The 25,700-nt window shown below is 42.9% G+C and overlaps 1 protein-coding gene across 4 annotated transcripts in view; it reads right to left on the bottom strand.

Moving 5' to 3' along the window:
- The window catches only part of SNX29 (sorting nexin 29), a 549,826-nt gene that overhangs the window by 111,144 nt on the left and 412,982 nt on the right, over positions 1–25,700 (bottom strand). Inside the window, exon 19 of one of the 4 annotated variants that reach the window (XM_029220775.1) lies at positions 25,109–25,636. The exons of the other annotated variants lie outside the window; for them this stretch is intronic. Coding sequence (XP_029076608.1) covers positions 25,631–25,636 — 6 coding nt within the window. The 3' untranslated portion in view covers positions 25,109–25,630. Of the gene's footprint in view, positions 1–25,108; positions 25,637–25,700 lie in introns of those variants that run through there. 4 annotated transcript variants of the gene reach the window in all.

The raw sequence follows: 25,700 nt of genomic DNA, 5'->3' as shown, positions 1-25,700 counted from the left end.
CCACTTATTATGCCCTCCTTATTCCTTTCTAAAATTCAAAAAGAAAAGAAAAATGAAAACCTGTATCTTGAATTGTGTTGATCTCAAAAGAGTTTTGAATAATGGGTTATGGACCTTTAATAGAAGAGTCCATTTAAAGGAAGTTGAACTTTATGTTTTAAAGTCAGCCCAGAGGTAAAAAGTGAGCTTGTTTAAAATTACCACCTGGAGATGTCTTAAATTGCCCACAAAGTACAGTGAACTCGGTTTGGTGTACAACCCTGAGCGGTAATTTGGCTATATAACCGTATAATTGCAGAGTATTATATACTAAGTAAAGGCTATGCGCAAAATGTAATTTTATAAGATTTTTGATTTATATAAAGAGGCAGCTCTTTAAACACTACACTCTGGGAGCAACTTTACATTGAAGACCAAGAAAAGGGCCAGCAGATTGTCTCCTCTATTATGCTTCTTTGAGGATACTTAATGAGAGAAAAGTAGGCTGGTTACATGATTGAAATTTTTTCTCCTTTTTTTTTTTGCCTACTGTGGGGCCACTGAATTTTTGCCTACTGTGGGGCCACTGAATTCATCCCCTCCCCGCCCCACACACATATTCCAAGTCATTTGCATGTGACTTTGCAGGTCGTTCTACTAGAGGCAGGTTGTACTTCCTTTGACTTTGGGCTTGGCTGTGTTACTTGCTTTGGCCAACAGAAAATCAGCACATGTAACTCAGGCAGAGGCTTCTGCACATGCATGGTTTGGCTGGGTTTTGCACCTCTGCCTCCACCAGGAGGGCACACCCTAGTCAGTCTGCCAGTTTGAGAACGATGAGAGACATGAGGAGAGTGGACCAACTGCAGCTTGGAGCCAAGCCCAGCCTAGATTAGCCAACCCCCAAATAATCCACAGACATGTGAGCAAGAATTATTTTAAGCCACTGAGTTTGGGGGCTGTTTGTTACACCATATTACTGTGGCAGTAGCTGACTGATACACTTGGTTGGAATAGGTGAAACTGGATAAGATGAATGCATATGAAGCTACTCTGCTGAGCACTTACGATGTGGTCACTGCTTTCTACACATCTTATTTAATTATCCTAAGCATTTTAAAGATTGGGAAACTAAGGCTCAGAAGAGTTACATGACTTGCTCAAACGCCAACAGTAGAAAGCTGCAAAGATTCTACCTCGGCCTGTCTGACCCTTCAGAGCCTGAGCTTTTTAGCTACTGTGTTACACTGTCTTTCCTCCAGCTTCCATTTTGTTGGTTGTGAAAGAGGAACCAGGGGACGAGTTCTATTGCCATGGGATCTGGGCTGGAAGGAGACGAAATGACAACTAATATTAATTTTGTGAGTGCTGACTGTGTATCCAGAACTATGCTAAGCAATGGAGAAGAAGTAGGAAAAACAAAAGACATGAGAACTAATACTAATTATAACAACCACCACCATTTACTAAGCACCAACTGTGTAACGAGCACTGGTGCTAAGCATCTTACTCTATACCATGTTTAATCCTCATAAAAACCCCAAGAGGCAGGTGCTATTGTTTATCCCTACCTTACAGATGAATAAACTGAGCCCCCAAGAGCCAGATCTGACAACAAAAGCCCACCGGGCTAATAAATATGCTCAACAAAAAATCTCTCCCCACTCTCCCCATTCTCACTCTAAGTTTTCAAGCATCCCTTTTAGCAGCCAAACCCCTTTTTCAAACCAAATCCTAGATGTTAGACCTAGAGCAGCTCTGGTAAAAGCAAGGAGGAGGTTAGGGCCCCACCTGTCCCTTGCTAGCTAGGGTGGATCTGAGGCACCTCAGTGGAGTGTTAGGTCATCACAATCCCAAGTCTGGAAGACCCCAGATTGGAAGATCAAGTCCACACTCCTTGATAAAGCACTTGAGGCCCCTCCCGATCTCCTCCCTGCCTGCCTCGGCAGCCCCACCCCCTCTCATTCCATCTGGTGGCCTGGACTACACACATGCTGAGCTGTCCAGAGACCCCCGAATCTTCCCTCCTCCATGCAGATGCTCCGGCCCATGTGGCCTTTGCTCACACCAGGCCCTCTGCCTGCAAGGCCTTTCTACCTTCAGTCTGCCAAGCAGAAACCCACACATTTCCCAAGACTCAACTCAGTCAATGCCTGTTACCCCTCTGCAATTCTACCTCCAGGTAAAAAGTGACTCACTGGTGACTACCTAACAGTGAGCAATGGACTGATGTCTTTGACAGTGTGTGTATGTCATGTATGACCAAGGTGTACACATGCAGACTTCTATGCATGATACCCCGTCTAGCCTTCTGTGCAAATAAAGATTTTGTAAAGACGACCCATGATATCCACAGCAGTGAAAACTTGGAAGTCAGAGGGGTAGCATAAAAGAGAGAGAAAGAGGTGGGTACCTGGGTCCAAACTGCAGGGAGGAAAGAGACAAGGAACACCAGCTCCTGTGGAGGAAAGACTTCCAATTGCCACGGCGCCAAGAGCCAGAGCGGCAGTGGGCAGCCACCGCCACCTAGAGGTCAGTTACAGACACAGCGGATGCTGGCCAAACTCTTCCACTGTTTGCTTGGCATGTGGCTGACCAGGAATAGAAGTGCTCAATTAAATGGCTTTTGATAGGAGCAGACCAAGGGTCTAGAAGGCCCAGCCCAGAATGTCAACAGCTGTGGGTGCTTTAGAAAACGCCAGACATATACCAAGGTCTGACTGGCCGCCCAAGTTAGACTTGGGGCTCTACTGTGGAAAAGGCAGTCTTAGAGCTGGCTGACAGGCTCAGATATTGTAGGAGGAAGAAGAACCCTGGGCAGGATAGATGAAGGCAGTTCTCTCCCTTCCCACCCCTTCTGCATGCCACAGACAGAGCGACGGTTCCGAAGCACGAATCAAAGCCCTTTAATGGCGCCCCATGGAGCTCAAGCCTAATCTTAATCTGGACATGGCTTAAAGGGCACAGCAGGATCTTCCCTTGCCCATCTCTCTCCTCGGATTCTTGTCTGGCTATTTGCTCTGGGCTATTTAAGAACCCAGCAATGAGCTGTGCTGCCTAGCAGCACCTGACCTGTGTGGGAACTCATAAAGAGCTGGCGAAAAAATGAACCGAACTCCAAGATCCTTAAATGCTATGTGCTGTATCACCTCTAGGGTTCTGGGAAAGCAATTCTCTTAACTCTTTTTCAAAGAACTTGTTGTATTGTAGCAGTTAAGAACTGCATGTGGCTCCAAAACAGCAGGGACCTAATCATTTGGGGTTTCTTTTCTCCTGTATTAGACTCTGGAAGGAGGCAATCCAGGATTAGTACAGCTACTCCACAAAATCATCAGGGACCAAGAACTGTCCATCTTTCTGCTCTGTCATCCTTAGTCTTTGGCTGCCATCCTCAAGGGCCAAGACGGCTGCTGGAGCTCCAGCTATCATATCTAAATTCTAGACAACAGGAAGGAGAAAAACGAGAAGGGCGAAGCATGTACCACCCAGATGAAGTATCCTCCTTTAGCAGCCCCCCTGGGAGGCCATGCCCACATGTCCACCTATATCTCATTGGCCAGATTTTAGTCACACAGCCATATGTAGGTACAAGGGAAGCTGAGAAATTTAGTGTTTTTCCCTTGGGCACATTGCTCTGTCACTAAAAGATAAGTGAAAAATAGATATTTTGGGCAAGCAACTAGCAGATTCTGCCACATTCCTATATACCCAAGAACTACAATTTGATGGAAGGCCAGCAGACAGAAAGAATCCAAAGACACCATCCCTGTTCTCTAAGTGCCCACAATCTGATTGAAGACTAAGACAAATGCAACTGAAGAGATAAATGACAATATCAGGCAGGAATAAAATGGACCACAGGTCATGGTGCAGGCGCACTCTTGGCAGGGTAAGTTCTATGCAAATAAGAAGGCAATTAATTATTGAGCACTTACTGTATACTGTGTTTTTACCTTAGTGTTCATAACAACCATTCAAAGGAGGTGTTATTATCCCCGTTTTGCAGAAGAAAGAAACTGGGAAGGGTTATGTTTGATGTGCCCAGGGCCACATAGCCAGTGAGGATTTAGAACAAGGATGGCAGATCTGCCAAGGCTAGAGTTGCCTGCCTGCTCTAGTCCATTAGTGGTGGCTGCCTAGGGAAGGTGGTGGCTGTGTGGAGGAGGATTCTGAGGATGGGTCTGAGGTCACTGAGAAAGGTGGTGATTGATTCGCTATGTCTGCCAGGGACATGGTAATGGGGAGCTGTGGCACGAGTGCCATGTATTTCATAGTCCTGCATTCAAGACTTCCGGTGGTCATTTTGTCTATGGAAATGCTGCATTTGCACTCTCACGTCTACATCTGCACAGAGGGTGGGAGGGGAGGCACACGCTGCCATTAGGTGAGACAGCCCCAGGTGTGTTACTAAGAACCCTTTCTGGCTCCCATGCTTTCACAAAGTGGGGGCTTAGCAACTTTCTAAGATGAAGGCCACCTCTAAGCCTCAAATTAGTCCTTTTACTAACAAATGGCCTCAAAAGTAACAAAAGAAGTGACAGCTATAGTCAGAACAAGGTACAATTTTATTTTAAAACCCAACTTTAAAAGGACAGAGCCACAATCTCGGACTGGAGCAGAGGTGACAGGTCCTGTCCTGAAGCACTGTCCCTGCCAACACCCTGGCCGCCTGGCTCCTCCTCTCCCTCCCACAGGCCCATGCGACTGACACTCAGAGGGGTTCAGGAGTCACACGGGCAGGCCCCCTTTCTCCACACCACAGGTCCCCAGGGCTGGTGCCCCTCCTCTCACATCAACCCGGCCAAACTCAGCTCAGGAGCCCCGTCCTCCAAGAAGGGACCCATCCTACCTCCCAGGCTTAGTTAGGTGACTTTCCTCTGAGCTCCAGTACTTTTACCACCAGCATCCCGTGCACGTCTGTCTTGATCTCTGGCTCTAAACCGAGCCCAGTCCCTGGCACACGGCACCTACCATTGGTGGCTACCCTCTATGAGAGCACACTCAGAGCCACGCTTGTACTATGTATTTTCTGTACAGCAGAGCTTCTCAACCTCAGCCCCACTGACATTCTGGGCCAGATAACTCTCTGCTGTGGGGCTGCCCTGTGCACTGTAGGATATTTAGCAGCAACCACGGCCTCTACTTACTAGATGCCAGCAGCAGCCCCCGCCCCCCAGTTGTGACAACCAAAAGTGCCCCCAGGCATTGCCAAAGGTCCCCTTTTAGGGGCAAAGTCACTCCTGGTTGAGAACCGCTGAAGGACAACATCTCTGAGAAGCCCAGCACCTTGCCCAGGGCCACACAGCTGATTCCTGTGCTAATTAAGCACCTTCCAGCTGTTCTCATATCTCATCTCAGCCCCACTGTAGTCCAATGGAGTGGGTACAGCTACCCCTGTCCTACAGATAACAAAACAGAGGTTCAGAGAGACTCAATAACTTTCCGAAAGTCAAACAGCTGGGAACTGCCCTTTCCTAGAACTGAATCCAGAGGCCCATATGGCTAAAGCTGCTGGTGTACGGTCCCCCGCTTATTCTAGGACAGGAAGAGTGGGAGGTGCCCAGCAAGGCCAGTTGGTTTTAAAGCATCTGTTTCTTGAAGCAATGCAATCACAGCATGGTGGCCTTTCATATTTATTTTAGTGCCAAAAGGCTGCTACATGGGGTATGTTTTGCTGGTAAAGAAAACAGAGGGGGTCACAGGTCATCCTACACACTAGGCCACCACCAGATGGTTACATGACAGGTGACAGGAGGCAGCTACCACTCGGCGGCTAGTCACTAGGACTCCCAACCCGAGGGCTCCTCTCCCCCCACACCAAGAATACCACCGTCAAAGGAAAGGAAACCTGAACCTGGTGCGGCTGGCAGGGAAGCTCATTTTCTATTACGGCGCATCTCCAGTTCCTCACAGCCCTGAAATTGTGTTTATGTAGCTAATGTGTACTTAGGGGAATGTGGTGAGGAGGAATGAGGACATACATCTCAAGAGTCCGGGGGCCACTGGGTAGCGAGTGGGTTGTTGAATAAATAAAAATAGCAGTAAGTACTCCTGGAGCCCTCTTCAAGGGTAAAAGTGGCTACTGTTTTGGTAATAAATGGACTTTCCCCCTTGCTTGTGGAAGGTAAGCATTCAGTTTAAAATCATGGGTTAAAAAAAAAAAAAAAAAATCATGGGTGAAAGCCCAGTTACTCCCCAGGACTAGGTCCCTGACTTGAACGCTCTGCACAGTGCAAATCACGTCCCTCACTGGGCAAAGGAACCATCAAGTCTGGCCGCATCTGCCTCCTCGTGTGTCCTGGGTTTGTTCCCTCTTCTTCACTTCCAAGCTCAGTCCTTCATCAGCTCTTGCCAGGACCCCCAAGGGCCACCCAACCAACCTCACCTTCCTCACTACCACAATGACTGGCCCAGACCACCCCTCACGTTCCGGGCAATGCCCAAGCTCCCGGCACAGCAAAGTTCGCTTCACCAGTCTGTACTGAACGTGGGCTGCTTTGGGCCACCTGGTAAAATGATGCCCTCTGTTTCCTGTGGCTGCTCTGGATGCCATCTGTGACCCAGGCCTAAGCCACTCAGCTCATTCCCTCACTCCCTTGGCCACAGACAATGGTTCAAGAATAGGCACGTGACCTCCTGTGATGTGGTGGGGCTTTTGCTGGGATTACTGGGAAAGCGATTCTTACTCTTTTCCCACTGACTTACAGTTGATCATATTTAGAGCTGCCACAGGTGACTTGACCCATAAGAAAGCCTGTCTGAGAATGTGTCCACAGAGAACAGAGGATGGAGGTGCTGAGAGCAGGTGGACCTCGTGTGAGCCCCTGATCCACCTGTGCCTGAAGCCAGCGCTACCCCCAGGACTAGTCAGTTATAAGGAATAACAAATCCCCGTTTCATTTAGGCTGGTTTGGGTTGACTTTTCCGCCACTGCCCAGTGAAGGTGCCAGAAACAAATTTCATTACCCACTTTAAACACCATAATCTAATCGTACCTGTGCCAGTAACAGCAAGAGCCATTTTTCTTGTTTGCTTTGGTATTTTTCTTTTTCTTCCCGGTATGTCCACACCCTGTTCTATGGGCCCAGCATCCTGGCTTTCCCCTAAGGGTCCTGCGTTAAGCCGACCTGCTCCACCTCCAGCAGGAGAAACCAGAGCTCCGTGAGAAGTCTTCAAGAGCTCCATGGCCGTGATTCCTCGTGAGGCGACCCCTCCACAGGGCCAGCTCTTCTGAACGAAAACATTTACTGCTGGCTCCTATTCTGAGACGTTCTTGACAAGCTCTTTCGACTCTCTTCTCTGCTCATCGAGTACGCAATGGGTGCCACTTGGAGCGCAAGATCAATCCTAAATTACCCATTCAGTTAAAGGAGGTTAATGCATTAAATATGCCACCAGATGATAAAGCACAATTACTGACTGTGCTGTGCTTTTAGGATTTGAAGCAGAGAAGCTAAAAGGAGTTTCCTTGTCTTAAAGCAAATGGAACAGGAAGCTGCTGCTGTAATTGCACCGAACGACCGGGGCTGCGGCGAAGCAGGGTGTGCCCTGGGAGGGGCATTACTCTGGAGCTCAGCTGCACAGGTGTGAACGCAGCCCCACCCCACCATCCATACACATGCACGCTTACCAGCTGGGTGTCCCGGGAAAACCACCGAGCCCCCGCCAATATTCGATTTTCTCATCTGGAGAATGGAAGTAGTAATGGTACCTCCCTCCTAGGGTGGTCCTGAGGCTGGAATTGGCTAATATCCCTAAAGTACTTAGTGCGAGAGGCTGGCACACAGCAGGTGCCATGTTGAATATCAGCCACATTCACAGTGACACCTCCTCACTGCGAGGACTGGGGAGGGACCTGAGGGACGGCAGACAGAATTTCTGGACCAACTCGACACTGAGGCCACATTTCTGCAGGTGAAGAAGCTTAGCTTAGGCTCACCCAGGAAGGACTCTATCCTAGCCGACTATTTAGTATGCTTGCTTCACTCATTCAGCCAGCCAGCCAGTCAGCTGTCTATCCATCTCACGAGTACTAAGCACCTACTATGTGTCTGTGCTGTGAGAGGGACGAGGGTCCAGGATAAAGAGCCACTGCCCTCCAGGAGCTCCCATCTGATGGAGAGACAACGGCAGGAACAGCCCATCACCGCACAGCACAAACGGTGCAAAACGGAGGACGTCCCCATGGATGAGAGAGAGCCCTGAAGGGGGGACATCTAGAGCAGGGGTGGCAAAGACTTTCCGTAAAGGGCCAGCCAGTAAACATTTTAGGCTTTGTGGAATATATGGGCTCTGTTGCAAAGACTCAACTCAGCCATTGTAGCATAAAAGTAGCCATAGATGATACGTAAGTGAATGGGTATGACCGTGTTCCAATAAAGCTTTATTTGCAAAAACTGTCATGGCGCCAGTGTAGTCACAGGCCATAGTCTGCTGACCCTTGATCTAGAGTAACCTAGATATGATGCGCAAGACCTGCAGCATGGGGCTAGGGCTGCAGGAAAGAGAAAGAGACAAGAGAAGGCCTGTGACCTGGGGAGTCAGGTTTGGAGGCAGGGGAGAAAAATGTTCCCTCTCACTCAACAGGTCCAGGAGAACTGTTCCAATACCCGTGCCAGGGTGGGCCTTGAATAGTAACTCGGGTGTGGATGATAACTCCCCCAGACCACCTGATCCAGCTCAGACCAAAGAGGAGAAGCCAACACCTGCTCCACCCCAGGATCCATGGCTAGTGCTTGATATCTGGGTCTACTCACATGTCACAGATGAGGAAACGGGCTCAGGGATCTGCCACGTGCTGGACTCAGCCACCTTTACCCGCTTTGCCACCCATCACAACGGGGGATGCAGTGATAACAAACAACAGCAAAGGGGCAACTAGCTTTATTAAGTGCCTGCTGTGTACTAGGTGCTGTGTTAAGAGCTGAAAGCTCACAACTACCCAGTGAGGAGGTACTATCATCACCCCCTTTATACAAGTGAGGAAACTGGGGCTCCCGCAGGCTCACCGACCCAACCAAAGTCACACAGGATGGCATCCAGCCGGGTCTGCACTGGCTCGGAAATTCATGCCCTCCTGAGCGAGATGTAGAGCTCATCAATTGGGATGCAATGGGCAGTAGGGTTTTTCCAGATGAAAAGGGACAAGCTGTTCCCGTATTCATTCCTGCTTGGTTTGTCCAAGTCTCTGCAGGGAGGCTCTCTTTTCCCTGGGTCAGGGCTTCATGAAGTAGTCAGGGAGGAAGGAAGCTGCAGGAAGCAAGTGTGCCAGCCCCAAACGTGTCTTTCTGGCATGAGGATTATTTCAGGCTGATCATTTTTAAGAAACAGAAGACTCAGGAAGTCTTTCTTTTCACTTCTTCCTTGGCTGCCTAAAGAATGTGGATAAAGGGTCTGGTTCAGGGAGAGAACTGTCAGTAGAGATGCCTGCAAAGATATGGGCTAGGTGAGGGGGTCCTCAGTAGGGCCTGGAGATCAGAGTCCCCCTGCATCCCACTGCCTCTGCCTGGCCCAGCAAACATTTGTTTACCAAACATTTGCTTTTCCATCTCCATGCGAACAGCCTTCCTCCTGTTTAAAGTCCCAAACCCCTACCCCAATGTCCTCTTTCGTCTTTAGCTGAAGATGGTATTTAAGGTGAGGGTTTTGGCCATTTGGGCAAGTTACTCAGTTTTCCTGGGTCCCTCCAAGGTATACATGTTATTAAACTTTTGTTTGTTTTTCTCCTGTTAACCTGTCTCATGTCAATTTAATTCTTAGACCAGCCAGAAGAACCTGGAAGGGCAGAGGAAAGTTTTTTTCTCTTTCCCCACAGTTGGCATACTTGACAGGCTAAATGTCCCTGGCTGGACTCTGCTCCCTCCGAGGCTGCTGAAGCTGAGAGATCCCAGGACATCTGACAAGCACTGGCAGAAGGAAAGAATTCTTACCATGGGACTTCCCTGGTGGCGCAGTGGTTAAAGAACCTGCCTGCCAATGCAGGGGACATGGGTTCGAGCCCTGGTCTGGGAAGATCCCACATGCCGCGCAGCAACTAAGCCTGTGTGCCACAACTACTGAGCCTGCACTCTAGAGCCCGCGAGCCACAACTACTGAGCCCACGTGCCACAACTACTGAAGCCCGTGCACCCTAGAGCCTGCACGCCACAGCTACTGAAGCCCAGGCACCCTAGAGCCCATGCTCTGCAACAAGAGAAGCCATCGCAATGAGAAGCCTGCGCACCACAATGAAGAGTAGCCCCCGCTAGCCACAACTAGAGAAAGCCCACATGCAGCAACAAAGACCTAATGCAGTCAAAAAAAATTAAATAAATTAAAAAATAAAAATTAAAGAATTCTTACCGTGTCAGTCTCCCAGGTCTCTGCCTACAAGGTCTACTGGAAGCGAGAGTGGTAAGAGCCCTTCCTCTCTTTTCTAAATTTAGATTAGTAGGAGAAAAAATTTGTGGAACAAGTTCTGTGGGCTTAACGATTCTGATAAACTTTTTAGAGTATTCTAGGCTTTATTTCCTCCTTCCTTTATTTCACTGTTTTTCTTTGACTTGTCTAATGTGTTGTCATAAGAAGGAAATTCCATAGTATAGGATACAAGCTTAGGCCCTATAAGCCTGCTGCCCAGACCAGCCTGACAGGCTGGTGAGTTTGCAGGTTTCACCAGAATGGTGTCTGTTTTGACAAATTTTGCTGTAGGTTAACACATACATGAGGTAAAAGCTACTGCTGAGGGAAATCTCAGAAGTCAAAGATGCAAAACTTGGTGGGCATAAGCTGAGCATTATGTGCTCATAATGCGCCATTAGGGCGCTCACCACCTCAAGGAGGCACCCGTGATAGGATAAGTTGGTCACGGAATGGGTTAGATAGACCCTAGGTCACCTGTCAACCTCAAGAAAATCTCCATGCATCGAGGTACACTGTAAAGCAACATACAATCCTCAATCCCAAGGCACATCCCTCCAAGGTATTAGTTTGGTTCCAAGAGATGCAAGGCTTAGCTGTTAGTGTGTACATAAGAAAAACCAGATGAGGTTTTTCCTTTGGTCTTGTTCTATGTCCGTAGAGCTTAGTTTTATGACCAGTGAGAACATTCTCTCTGGTCTCCACCACCTGGAAGGTGCATGTACTGGTGTGCATCTGGCAGTCAGTCAAATAGACTGGGATTCTCAGCAGCTATAGCCAGTTGGTCAGAAGCGCTGGTAACACCTCTTTGTCCAGCAGAGCCAGCTCTCAGGGGAATTCGTCATCAGGGGTCCCAGTCCCTAAGGGGCCTATGTCATTTCAACCTTCATTGTTTTGTTAGTGCTGGCACTATACCATCCTTAACACCTGTGCAACCAAGGTCTCTGCTTTCTTAGACTATTTTGAGGAGTGAACTTTATGGATCTTACGAGAGCTGCATCTTTTTTTTTTTTTTTTTGCGGTACGTGGGTCTCTTACTGTTGTGGCCTCTCCCGCTGCGGAGCACAGGCTCTGGACGCGCAGGCTCAGGGGCCATGGCTCACGGGCCCAGCCGCTCCGCGGCATGTGGGATCTTCCCGGACCAGGGCACGAACCCGTGTCCCCTGCATCGGCAGGCGGACTCTCAACCACTGTGCCACCAGGGAAGCCCCTATACTTCATTTATAGTATTATAAAATATTGCCCATATTCCCTGTGCTGTTCAATATATCCTCATAGCTTATTATATAGTATGTACCTCTTAATCCCCTACCCCTGTCTTGCCCCTTACTCTTCCCTCTCCCCACTGGTAACCACTCATTTGTTCTCTGTATCTGTGAGTTTGTTTCTTTTGCGTTATATTCACTAGTTTGTTTTAAGATTCTACGTATAAGTGACAACATAGAGTACTTGGCATGATCCCTCCAGGAGTCCACCATTAGCCCCACCAAAGAGCCTCTAGGCTCCAGTGCTGGGTCACCTCAGGCCAAACAACCAACAGGGAGGGAACTCAGCCCCACCCACATCAGCAGACAAGCACATTAAAGTTTTACTGAGCTCTGCCCACCAGAGCAACTCTATCAACCACCAGTCCCTCCCATCAGGAAGCTTGCATAAGCCTCTTAGATAGCCTCATCCACCAGGGGGCAGACAGCAGAAACAAGAAGAACTACAATCCTGTAGCCTGTGGAACGAAAACCACATTCACAGAAAGACAGACAAAATGAAAAGGCAGAGGACTTTGCACCAGATGAAGGAACAAGATAAAACCCCAGAAAAACAACTAAATGAAGTAGAGATAGGCAACCTTCCAGAAAAAGAATTCAGAGTAACGACAGTGAAAATGATACAGGACCTTGGAAAAAGAATGGAGGCAAAGATCGAGAAGATGCAAGAAATGTTTAACAAAGACCTAGAAGAATTAAAGAACAAACAAACAGAGATGAACAATACAATAACTGAAATGAAAAATACACTAGAAGGAATCAATAGCAGAATAACTGAGGCAGAAAAACGGATAAGTGACCTGGAAGACATAATGGTGGAATTCACTGCCACAGAACAGAATAAAGAAAAAAGAATGAAAAGAAATGAAGACAGCCTAAGAGACCTCTGAGACAACATTAAGCACACCAACATTCGCATTATAGGGGTCCCAGAAGGAGAAGACAGAGAGAAAGGACCTGAGAAAATATCTGAAGAGATTAGAGTTGAAAACTTCCCTAACATGGGAAAGGAAATAGCCACCCAAGTCCAGGAAGCGCAGAGAGTCTCAGGCAGGATAAACCCAAGGAGAAACACGCCAAGACACATAGTAATCAAATAGACAAAAGTTAAAGACAAAAAAAAAAGTATTAAAGGCAACAAGTGAAAAATGACAAATAACATACAAGGGAACTCCCATAAGGTTAACAGCTGATTTCTCAGCAGAAACTCTACAAGCCAGAAGGGAGTGGCAGGACATACTGAAAGTGATGAAAGAGAAAAACCTGCAACCAAGATTACTCTACCTGGCAAGGATCTCATTCGGATTCGATGGAGAAATCAAAAGCTTTACAGATAAGCAAAAGCGAAGAGAATTCAGCACCACCAAACCAGCTCTACAACAAATGCTAAAGGAACTTCTCTAAGTGGGAAACACAAGAGAAGTAAAGGACCTACAAAAACAAACCCAAAACAATTAAGAAAATGGTCATAGGGACATCCATATCGATAATTACCTTAAATATAAATGGATTAAATGCTCCAACTAAAAGACACAGGCTTGCTGAATGGATACATAAACAAGACCCATATATATGCTGTCTACAAGAGACGCACTTCAGACCTAGGGGCACATACAGACTGTAAGTGAGGGGATGGAAAAAGATATTCCATGCAAATGGAAATGAAAGGAAAGCTGGAGTAGCAATTCTCATATCAGATAAATAGACTTTAAAATAAAGTATGCTACAAGAGACAAGGAAGGACACTACATAATGATCAAGGGATCAATCCAAGAAGAAGATATAACAATTATAAATATATATGCACCCAACATAGAAGCACCCCAATATATAAGGCAAATGCTAACAGCTATAAAAGAGGAAATCGACAGTAACACAATAATACTGGGGGACTTTGACACCTCACTTACACCAATGGACAGATCATCCAGACAGAAAATGAATAAGGAAACACAAGCTTTAAATGACACAACAGAACAGATAGATTTAATTGACATTTACAGGACATTCCATTCCAAAACAGCAGATTACACTTTCTTCTCAAGTGTGCACGGAACGTTCTCTAGGACAGATCACATCTTGGGTCACAAATCAAGCCTTGGTAAATTTAAGTACACTGAAATCATATCAAGCATCTTTTCCGAACACAATGCTATGAGATTAGAAACAAATTACAGGGAAAAAAATGTAAAAAACACAAACACATGGAGGCTAAACAATACGGTACTAAATAACCAAGAGATCACTGAAGAGATCAAAGAGGAAATCAAAAAATACCTAGAGACAAATGACAACGAAAACATGATGATCTAAAACCTATGGGATGCAGCAAAAGAAGTTCTAAGAGGGAAGTTTATAGCAATACAATCCTACCTCAAGAAACAAGAAAAATCTCAAATAAACAATCTAACCTTACACTTAAAGGAACTAGGGAAAGAAGAAAAAACAAAACCCAAAGTTAACAGATGGAAAGAAATCATAAAGATCAGAGCAGAAATAAATGAAACAGAAACAATGAAAACAATAGCAAAGATCAATAAAACTAAAAGCTGGTTCTTTGAGAAGATAAACAAAATTGATAAACATTTAGCCAGACTCACCAAGAAAAAGAGGGAGAAGACGCAAATCAATAAAATTAGAAATGAAAAAAGAGAAGTTACAATGGACATGGCAGAAGTATCAAGCATCATAAGAGACTACTACAAACAACTCTATGCCAGTAAAATGGACAACCTAGAAGAAAGGGACAAACTCTTAGAAAGGTATAACCTTCCAAGACCCACCCAGGAAGAAACAGAAAATATGAACAGACCAATCACAAGTAATGAAATGGTAACTGTGATTAAAAATCTTCCAACAAACAAAAGTCCAGGGACAGATGGACTTAACAGGTGAATTCTATCAAACATTTAGAGAACAGCTAACACCCATCCTTCTCAAACTCTTCCAAAAAATTGCAGAGGAAGGAACACTGCCAAACTCATTCTACGAGGCCACCATCACCCTGAAACCAAAACCAGACAGAGATACTATAAAAAAAGAAAATTACAGACCAATATCACTGTGAATATAGATGCAAAAATCCTCAACAAAATACTAGCAAACAGAATCCAACAACACGTTAAAAGGATCATACACCATGATCAAGTGGGATTTACCCCAGGGATGCAAGGATTCTTCAATATATGCAAATCAATCAACGTGATACACCATATTAACAAACTGAAGAATAAAAATCATATAATCATCTCAATAGATGCAGAAAAAGCTTTTGACAAAATTCAACAACCATCTATGGTAAAAAAAAAACTCTCCAGGAAGTGGGCATAGAGGGAACCTACCTCAACAATAATAAAGGCCATATACAACAAACCCACAGCAAATATCATTCTCAATGGTGAAAAACTAAAACCATTTCCACTAAGATCAGGAACAAGACAAGGGTGCCCACTCTCACCACTATTATTCAACATAGTTTAGGAAGTTTTAGCCACGGCAATCAGAAAAGAAAAAGAAATAAAAGGAATCCAACTTGGAAAAGAAGTAAGACTGTCACTGTTTGCAGATGACATGATACTATACATAGAGAATCCTAAAGACGCCTACAGAAAACTACTAGAGCTGATCGATGAATTTGGTAAAGTTGCAGGATACAAAATTAATGCACAGAAATCTCCTGCATTCCTATACACTAACAATGAAAGATCAGAAAGAGAAATTAAGGAAACAATCCCATTTACCATTGCAACAAAAAGAAAAAAATACCTAGGAATAAACCCACCTAAGGAGACAAAAGACCTGTACTCAGAAAACTATAAGACACTGATGAAACAAATCAAAGATGACACAAACAGATGGAGAGATATACCATGTTCTTGGATTAGAAGAATCAATATTGTGAAAATGACTATACTACCCAAAGCAATCTACAGATTCATTGCAATCCATATCAAATTACCAATGACATTTTTTACAAGACTAGAACAAAAACAAAAATCTTAAAATTTGTGTGAAGACACAAAAGACCCTGAATAGCCAAAGCAATCTTGAGGGGAAAAAACGGAGCTGGAGGAATCAGACTCCCTGACTTCAGACTATACTACAAAGCTACAGTAATCAAGACAATATGGTACTGGCACAAAAACAGAAATATAGATCAATGGAACAGGATAGAAAGCCCAGAGATAAACCTACACACCTAAGGATATACAATAGAGAAAATACAGTCTCTTCAATCAATGGTGCTGGGAAAACTGGACAGCTACATGTAAAAGAATGAAATTAGAATACTCCCTAACACCATACACAAAAATAAACTCAAAATGGATTAAAGACCTAAATGTAAGACTGGACACTATAAAACTCTTAGAGGAAAATATAGGAAGAATTCTCTTTGACATAAATCACAGCACAATCTTTTTTGACCCACCTTCTAGAGTAATGGAAATAAAAACGAATATGAACAAATGTGACCTAATGAAACAAAAGCTTTTGCACAGCAAACAAAACTATAAACAAGATGAAAAGACAACCCTCAGAATGGGAGAAAATATTTGCAGACGAATCAATGGACAAAGGATTGATCTCCAAAATATATAAACAGCTCATTCAGCTCAATATTAAAAAAACCAATAACCTAATTAAAAAATGGGCAGAAAACCTAAATAGACATTTCTCCAAAGAAGACATACAGATGGCCAAGAGGCACATGAAAAGCTGCTCAATATCACTAATTATTAGAGAAATGCAAATCAAAACTACAATGAGGTATCACCTCACACCAGTTAGAATGGGCATCATCAGAACATCTACAAACAATGCTGGAGAGGGTGTGGAGAAAAGGGAACCCTCTTGCACTGTTGGTGGGAATGTGAATTGATACAGCCACTATGGAGAACAGTATGGAGGTTCCTTAAAAAACTAAAAATAGAATTACCGTATGACATAGCAATCCCACTACTGGGCATATACCCAAAGAAAACCATAATTCAAGAAGACACATGTGCCCCAATATTCATTGCAGCTCTATTTACAGTAGCCAGGTCATGGAAGCAACCTAAATGCCCATTGACAGAAAAATGGATAAAGAAGATGTGGTACATATATACAATGGAATATTACTCAGCCATAAAAAGGAATGAAATTGGGTCATTTGTAGAGATGTGGATGGACCTAGAGACTGTCATACAGAATGAAGTAAGTCAGAAAGAGAAAAACAAATATCGTATATTAATGCATGTATGTGGAACCTAGAAAAATGGTACAGGTGAACCGGTTTACAAGGCAGAAATAGAAACACAGATGTAGAGGACAAACGTATGAACACCAAGGGGGGAAAGCAGGGATGGGGGTGGGGGTGGGATGAATTGCGCGATTGGGATTGACACGTATACACTAATATGCATAAAATAGATAAGTAATAAGAACCTGTTGTATAAAATAAATACATAAAATTCAAAAAAAAGAAAGAAATGGGGTAAATAAAACAGACATTGATGAGGTTAAAACAAAGGTTTTAATGCAGCACTACCTAAGGTAGCGTGGGTCAAAGGGACCTCCTATCCATTCCCCCAACATTAAAAGGCCCCAAAGAAGTCTGCTCTATTTATATCAGTTTGGAGAAATTTAAAAGGCTGGAAGGCAAAAATTACACTGAGAAACCTGACCAGCAATCTTTCTGGGCAACAGATTGGGCTGATTAATCAAGATTAAGACTGGCAGGAGGGCCCAGGACCCTTGGCTGGACCCCTCACTTGGGAGCCAAGGCCTTTTGCACAGAAATGGGTAAAGTGGCCATCGGGTAGAGAGAAGTTTCCAGAACTCCTTGATGTGGGAGCCCCTAAGGTGTGACACCAAAACCCACTGTAGGGGCCCCAACTTGGGCTACAGTTAGAGTGAGAAAATGTAAAAATGCAAGGATTGATCATAAAGGTTGGAATGTCTGAGTGGGTGTTATGTGCAGAGGGTGTGTCAGCACTGCCTGAGTGTTTTATAGGAATGGATGTTGGGTCAGGCCAGGAATGCTTCCTTTACCCAAAATTGTAAGGCAGAGACTGGTTGATAGGGTCCTAGTGAAATGTACCTGTTTAGAGGTATAAGAGTTCATGGAAACCATAAGTTTGTTCGCTGTGTCTGTGAGTCTGTTTCATAGGTAAGTTCATTTGTGTCATATTTTAGATTCCACATATAAGCAATATCATATGCTATTTGTCTTTCTCTGTCTGACTTCATTTAGTCTGATCATCTCTAGGTCCATCCACGTTGCTGCAAATGGCATTATTTCATGCTTTTTTATGGCTGAGTAATATTCCACTGTACATATATATACCACTTCTTCTTATCCATTCATCAAAGAACTACTTTGCTGTACAGCAGAAACTAACACAACATTGTAAATCAATTATACTTTAATTTAAAAAAAAGAGTTAACAGAACTGAGGTGAAAGTTTGTAGGCACACTGGTGGGCTTTATGTAGAAGGGTTGCGTCTCTTTTGTCTGATTGTAGAGTGGGGATGGGCACTGTGTCTCACTGGGGAAGGTCTCCCCTGCCTGGTATTGTAAAACAGGGCATATAAATCCACCCTCGGGGCAACTTTAAACAAAAGTGCTAAAGGGAGCCAGTAGGGTTGCCTGAGCCCACACAGGGTGAGGTATAAGCAGGAAGCCAATGTCCAAGGGCTAACAGAAACAACTGTCTTTCTCTTGCAAATCTCTACATAACCCACAATTTCCTGAGACTGAGCTGGGTTAATTCAAACAGCAGAGAACATGAAACCAAAGTGGGGGAGGTATAAAGAGGGAAAGAATTCTTTTTTAAAAATACAACCTACAAGAAAAGCTCTTTTGCCCAAACTCTAGACCACAGCCTCCTTGAGATTACCTGTCAAATACAAGTCTTAAAAGTTCTCTCCACAAATAGTAAAAAGGCTTTAGCCATCTGAACAGATTAACTTTCTCAAGCTGCCAGAACAAAATGTGGATCCAACTATTCTTTTACAAACGAGTAAGTTTTGTACCATTGTACCCGTCGCATGATTAAAAAAAATTTTTAATGAAAGCTTTAAGATCTTTGTCTGCATGCTCACGTGTGTGTCTATATGTGCATAGATGTGTCATTCCCCCTCCCCCTGATGGTACTGACAAAATTAGTTTGTAAAAGAGGTCCATTTAAACGGCTTAAACAAGCAAGTACTTACATAAAAATTCTCAAAAATATAATAGAAACTAACCCAAAATTTTTTTTCAAGTTAACATGATATAAAAGAATCCTTGGTAAACGAAAGCTTATTTACGTTTGTGGCTTAATTAAAACAAGCATGTCTTCAGAGTTATCAGCACTGGCTATAATACAGACATGCAGCTTTTATTCTACCTGCGTAATCAATCAAATAAGTTCATGTTATCTCTGTTCTAAATTTTTTCAGAAAAAAAATATATAGCTTGAGATGATAACTGACTTTGTCTAATATCTCATGAAAGTTTTCGCACGTAATCTGAACATATTTGTTAGTAACAAGTAAAATTAAACAGATGTAAGCAGGATAAAAAGTTTTTAGGTAAATCTTTTAACAGTAATTATGTGTTATGGTATATGTATACTTAAAACCAGCTTTCAAAATCTTTTTGGTTACTAGAATCCTCAAAGTTTTGCTAAGCTGAGTTAAATGATGAGTTAAGTTAAATTCACTGAATATCTAGATCATTTCCAAAGAAGACAAAAAATAAAACATTAGTTACTGAACATAAGTCTGTCTACTACTGGCTTCCTATTATAGAGAAACTAAAGAAAAGTTAGGGTCTGTTAGTAACCATGTCTCATGTCACATTGAAAGATGACACTATTTAAATGGGTACGTGTTTACAGAAATTATAAAAGGTACTTATAAATATGCCAAGCCAAAAAAATGCTAATAATAGTTCACAATTACTTGCTTCTTTATTTTCACAAGAAATTAAGGTTTCTAGTTAATATATGTGATTAATGTTACTAGAAATAATAAGGAAAACAATTCTGTATGCAAGTAAAGTAAAAGGTATTTTGGGCTAAGAAAAGGTATGAGATATGGAGATGCATTTTTATTGAGGGAATGAAAGTGATTTTTGCCCTACAGCTGATTATTTCTAAATGGGAAAGAGAACAAGGGACAAAAAAAATGGACACAGAAAGTTGTAGAAGATTTGGGAAAAAGTAATCTTGGAAAATGAATTTTACATGTGATCACACTGGCTAAGATAGGAATAAATTTAATCAAGTGAATGAATTTCATTATCAAAGGTACACTGATGCAAAATTAGAATCTGTTTTTTCTCCTTTAGAGAGACAAAGTTTCATTATTGGTCTGTTCTTAATGAGAAACTGTAAACAAAGGTTCTTCTTTAACTTTAATGTAATCTGTCTAGAAAAAACAAAGATTTTATGTTTTGTCTTTATCAGGTCTCTAATTAGAAGAAAAAAAACTGAGTCTTTTCAATATTAAAAGAGCTAAGGCTTTTTACAACTGTTTAAGTTTCTATATTTGCCTGCAGAGTCTTTGTCACCATGGTTAAATGAGCAACTAAATATTGTTTCACAATGACCTATGATCCTATTTAATCAAGTGTTTAAAGTCTTCTAATATTTTTCACACACTACCTCCAAATCAAATCCTATATGAAATCTTTTTTTTTTTTTCCAACCTGAAACCAATTTTGAGGTTTTCAGAGGGCCCCTGGAACATTTCAAAGGATTTGTTCTCTCTCCTTATAAAAGGGAGATATTAAACTAATTAGGCTTATTTGACATGTTAAATTACATGGGAAGCAATGTTAAATAAGTAATACTAAGCTTTCTTTAGTCTGTCTCTGTATAGGTATATATTATAAATGTTCCAGAAATCTTATGAAATCCCTAGAATTCTGATATAGCCCGATATACTGCTGTCATCATAATTTCAACTGTTATCTTAAAACATTGTACATCACAAAAATAACTATACTTCCTTATCAAATGAAGTCCAACAACGGAATGGCCATTTTTTAAGTCTTTTTTTTTCTCATTTACAGACAGTTAATTGTTCTACTCAGATGCTTTTACAAAAGCTTCCTGCAAATGTATTTTATCTTCAGAAAAATTCATGTAAAGGAATCTAACAAGTACTCTAAAATACAAGTTTCTTGTTTTTTTAACATCTTTATTGGAGTATAATTGCTTTACAATGGTGTGATAGTTTCTGCTTTCTAAACAAGTTTCTGACACCTTTCAAGTCATGCCGCTGAACTGGGTAAGAAATTACAGAACTCTGATGGAAAAATGGATGACTTTATAAAACCACTAACAAAAGATCAAGATCAACAAGAATTAGTTACACAGGACTGAATAAACTGAGGAATATGATTATAATTTTATGACTTTTTGTCTGAAATATTACTGGCTTTTTTAATCTTTGTTTTCCAGATATAAGGAAATCTTTCCTCTTACGCTATGACTAAAGCAATTTGGTAAATTATACCTTTGTAAGCAGAATTGAAACACTTACCTTTTTCTCTCTACATGATCCCTCCAGAATTTGGAAACTCCTAGTGAATACCCTTTTTCTCTTGGCAATATAGTTATATTTACATAAGTTCAATAAGAATCTGTTCTCATCATACCAGGACACAATTCTGAAACTGGACTTTGACTGGAATGCCATATTTGAGAGAGACATGCATAGATTCAGATATGACCAGACAGCTTTAAAGAACTAAGGTTGACTTTATGGAGCCAATAAAGTCCTTTGGGGAAAAAAAAAGCCTGGTACTTTGACTACAGGGTTCCCAGCAGCTTCATCAGGTAAGTGAGGAAGGTCACTTCCTGGCAGGTGCAGGAACCTCAGGATATTTTGGGGACCTCGAGAAGAATTCACCCAAATCTATAGGTATTACAGGTCAGTCTAATAGCAAGTCTTTGGCTTGGCTTTCAGGCCTTGAGAGACATTTAAAAGTTCAGTCTGGAGACTCCTTATGAATAGTTCTAGCAAAGCCTATTTAAAAGAGCCTATATGATCAATCACTATTCTTGCTGCACTTATGTAAACATCAATAACTGGACCGAGTTTAATGAAACTAAACTTATTTTGCAAACAAATTAGTCTTCAGTTAGCTACTTTGGTAGAACTGAGGGTCATTTTAGAGAGAAAAATTGTTTCAGTAATATACCTTTGTGGTTATTAGATTCTAATACTATCCTTTGTCTTTGAGGTTTGTTATCTACCTATAAACTGGACTAGATCCTGAATTCTTATAGTTTCTTTATATCTGGCTACAACTCTCCAAACTAACATTTCTAACTTCTCCCATCCTTTTGACTTGGAATCATTAAGAGCTAAAACTGCCCTTTTTCCTGAAGCCCTATAAACTGAAGCTAGACAACTTGATATAAACTTCAGAGAAATCACCACAACAGCTCATATACAGACAACCTTTGTCCTGTTGCTGTACTGGGCCACTCAGGCAAGATCACCAGAGACATCTGTACAGCAAACTAGGAAGATCTGTCCGTCTGTCACTAGCTGTCCTCGCTCCATCTGAAGCTGCTTCCAGGAGGACAGCTAAAAATCTTCTCGACTGGCTGCCTTCAAAACTGAGAAACTGGGAGTATGGTTTGCTCCCATCCATCACTGTTTTTCTTTTGCTTCCATAGAAGTGCCTCTTATTAGACAACCTGGTTGCTTGCACCAAAGGCATAACTTAAGGAGCCCACCTGCATCACCGCCTCCTGAAATGAGTTTAACTGGACTGACCTATTGTCAGGACTAAGAGACTGGTTCAGAGACATGGAACAACCTACAAACTCAACTTCTGGACTGTGAAACTTCTTTGGAGACATTTCAAAGGTGAGACTGCAGGAAAGCAAAATTTGCCACCCCCAAACGTGTCTCTTAGGCATGAGGATTATTTTAGGCTGATTATTGTTAAGAAACAGAAGACTCAGGAAGTCTTTCTTTTTACCTCTTCCTTAGCAGCCTAAAGGAATTTGGATAAAGAGCCTGGTTCAGGATGAGAACTAATCACTAGAGATGTCTGCAAAGAATATGGGCAAGGTGAGTGGAGGGAACTCGGCAGGGCCTAGAGAGCAGAGTCCACTCTGTGTCCCACTGTCTCTGCCCGGCTCAGCAAACATTTGCTTACCAGACATTTATTTTTCCATCTCCATGTGAATTGCCTTCCTCCCTTCTGAAGTCCCAAACCCCCAGCCCCCCGACATCCTCTTTTGTCTTTAGCTGAAGGTGGTATTTAAGGTGAGGGCTTAGGCCATTTTGGTGGGTTACTCACTTTTCCTGGGTCTCTCCCATGTATACATGTCATTAAACTTCTGTTTTTCTCCTGCTAACCCTGTCTCATGTCAATTTAATTCTTAGACCGGCCAGAAGAACCTGCAAGGGCAGAAGAAAGTTCTTTTCCTTCCTCACAGAGCCATCCAGCAGTGCGGCTCCCCCTGGCTGCACAGAGCACAGTGCCCTGACATCTCAGGGCGGCACAGAGGTTCCCTGACTTACGATGGTTCAACTTAGGACTCCGACATTATGATGGCGTGAAAGGGATACAGGTTTAGCAGAAACCATACTTCAAATTTTGAACTTTGATCATTCCCCAGGCTAGCGACATGCAGTGTGATCCTCTCTTGTGATGCTGGGTAGCAGCAGCAACCTCAGCTCCCGGTCAGCCCCGCCATCACGAGGGGAGACAACCAGTACACTTCCAACCACTCTGGACCCAGACAACCATCCTGTTTGTCACTTTCAGCACAGTCTTCAGTAAATTATGTGAGATATTCAACACTTTATAACAGAATAGGCGTTGTGTGAGATGTTTTTGCTCAACTGTAGACTAATGTTAAGTGTTCCAGGTAGGCTAGGCTCAGCTATGATGGTCAGTAGGTCAGGTGTATTAAAAGCACTTTTGACTTACATTATTTTCGACTTACAAGGGGTTTACTGGGATGCATCCCCACCATAAGCTGAGGAAGATCTGTATTGCCATGTCCCCACAAGATCCCCTGAGCTCTTCTACAAGAAAGAGTGGGTTCTGTGAGGAGGAGGGCTAGCAGAGAAAACCCAGCCTGGCCTGGGGCCACACATGATTAAGGGGAATACTCAGCCTTCCTCTGAAACCTCCCTCCAGGTTCATTCTTCTCAAATGGGGATTGGCAACCCTGGGCCTGCAGGCTCAGTCTGGCCTGCTGCTTGTTTTTGTGTGACCCACAAACTAAAAATGGTTTTTGAATTTTTAAATGGCTGGGGAAAAAAAAAAATCAAAAGAAGAATGATATTCCTCGTCATGTAAAAAGTATGTGCAATTCAAATTTCAGTGAAAACAAAATATAAACTTTTATTAGAACACAGCCACGCCCATTCATTATATATACAGACTATGAGTGCTTTGAGTCCTTGATGACAAGAACAGAGTTGAGTCCTTGAGACAGAGACCACATCGCCTGCAAAGCCTGAAATATTTACTGTCTGGCCTTTTACTGAAAACATTTGTGAGCACTTGCTCTAAAGAATACACAAAAACATAAAGGAGAGGAAGGAAGAACAGAGACAAGGACAAGAAATGGGAGGGATGGGGTATACTTCCTGGTTTCAAAACTTATGAAAAGCCACAGGCATCAAGACAGTGTGATGCTGTCCTAAGCACAGGCATATAGATCTACGGAACAGAACTGAGAGTCTGAAAATAAACCTATTCATCTATGTTACATTGGTTTTTGACAGGAGTGCCAAGACCTTTCAATGGAGAAAGAACAGTCTCTTCAACAAACGGTGTCAGGACAAGTGGATCCACCGGCAAAAGAATGAAGTCAGATCCCTTCTTTACACCATGTACAAAAATTAAGTCAAAATGGATCAAGACCTAAACGTAAGAGCTAAAACTATAAAACTCCTAGAAGCAAAACAAGACTAAACTTTCATGCCCTTGGGTTAGGTAAAGGATTCTCAGATATCATACCAAAAGCATGAGGAACAAAAGAAACAGATACATTGGAAGTCATCAAAACTAAAAACTTTCATGCATCAAAGGACACCATCAACAAATGAAAAGACAACCACAGGACGGGAGAAAATACCTACAAATCTGATAAGGGACTTGTGTCCAGAATATACAACTCTTAGAACTCAAAAATAAAATAAAATAATAATCCAATTTAAAAATGGGCAAAGGATTTGAATAGACATTCCTCAAAGAAGATATACAAAAAGCTAATAAGCACATGAGAGGATGCTCAACATCATTAGCCATTAGGGAAATGAAAATTAAAACCACAATGAGATACTACTTCATACCAACAGGAAGGCTATAATCAATAAAACTGATGTAGGACCCACCAGTTCCACTCTTACGTGTATAGCAAAGGGAACTGAAAGCAAATGCCCACATAAAACTGGTACATGATACTCAGAGCAGCATTATTCATAACAGGCAAAAAGTAGCAACCACCCAAATGTCCATCATTGGATGAAGGGGGACACAAGATGTGATCCATCTATACAGTGGAATATTATTCACCCATAAAAAGGAATGAAGCTTTGACACCTGCTACAAGATAGGTGAACCTTGAAAGCACTATGATAAGTGAAAGAAGTTAGACACAAGAAGCCACATACTGTAAGATCTGTATGATTTCATTTATGTGAAATGTCATAAAAAGGCAAGCTATACAGAAACCCACAGAGAAAGAAAGCAGATGACTGGTTCCCAGGGGTTAAGTGTGAGAAGACGTGGTGTCCTAACTGCTAGCCCCACCCTTCCCCTCATTTTCTGTGTCAAACTCTTTCAGACATGTGACCCAAGACTCCGCTCAGGTGACACCTGACCTCCAAGAAGGCCTCTGCACACCCACCACCCCAGGGACCCTCCTCTCTCCACACCTGATCTCTGGCATCATGGTGGCCTGAAACACGTGATTCTTCTCCCAGTGAGACCAGGAATATAGTGCAGCAGGGCCTTGGTCCTCTCCGTTCCATCCCTAGCACTGTGCACAGTACGTGGAGGTTAAAGAGAATGAATGAATGAGTGAGTGAATAAATGGAGAGAAA

Source organism: Monodon monoceros, unplaced genomic scaffold (genome assembly GCF_005190385.1).
Source record: "Monodon monoceros isolate NGI ecotype Baffin Bay Population unplaced genomic scaffold, NGI_Narwhal_1 Super_Scaffold_13, whole genome shotgun sequence".
NCBI classification, from domain to species: domain Eukaryota; kingdom Metazoa; phylum Chordata; class Mammalia; order Artiodactyla; family Monodontidae; genus Monodon; species Monodon monoceros.
The sequence above is the reverse complement of the archived record's forward strand: the minus strand, read 5'-3'. Positions and strand labels throughout refer to the sequence as shown.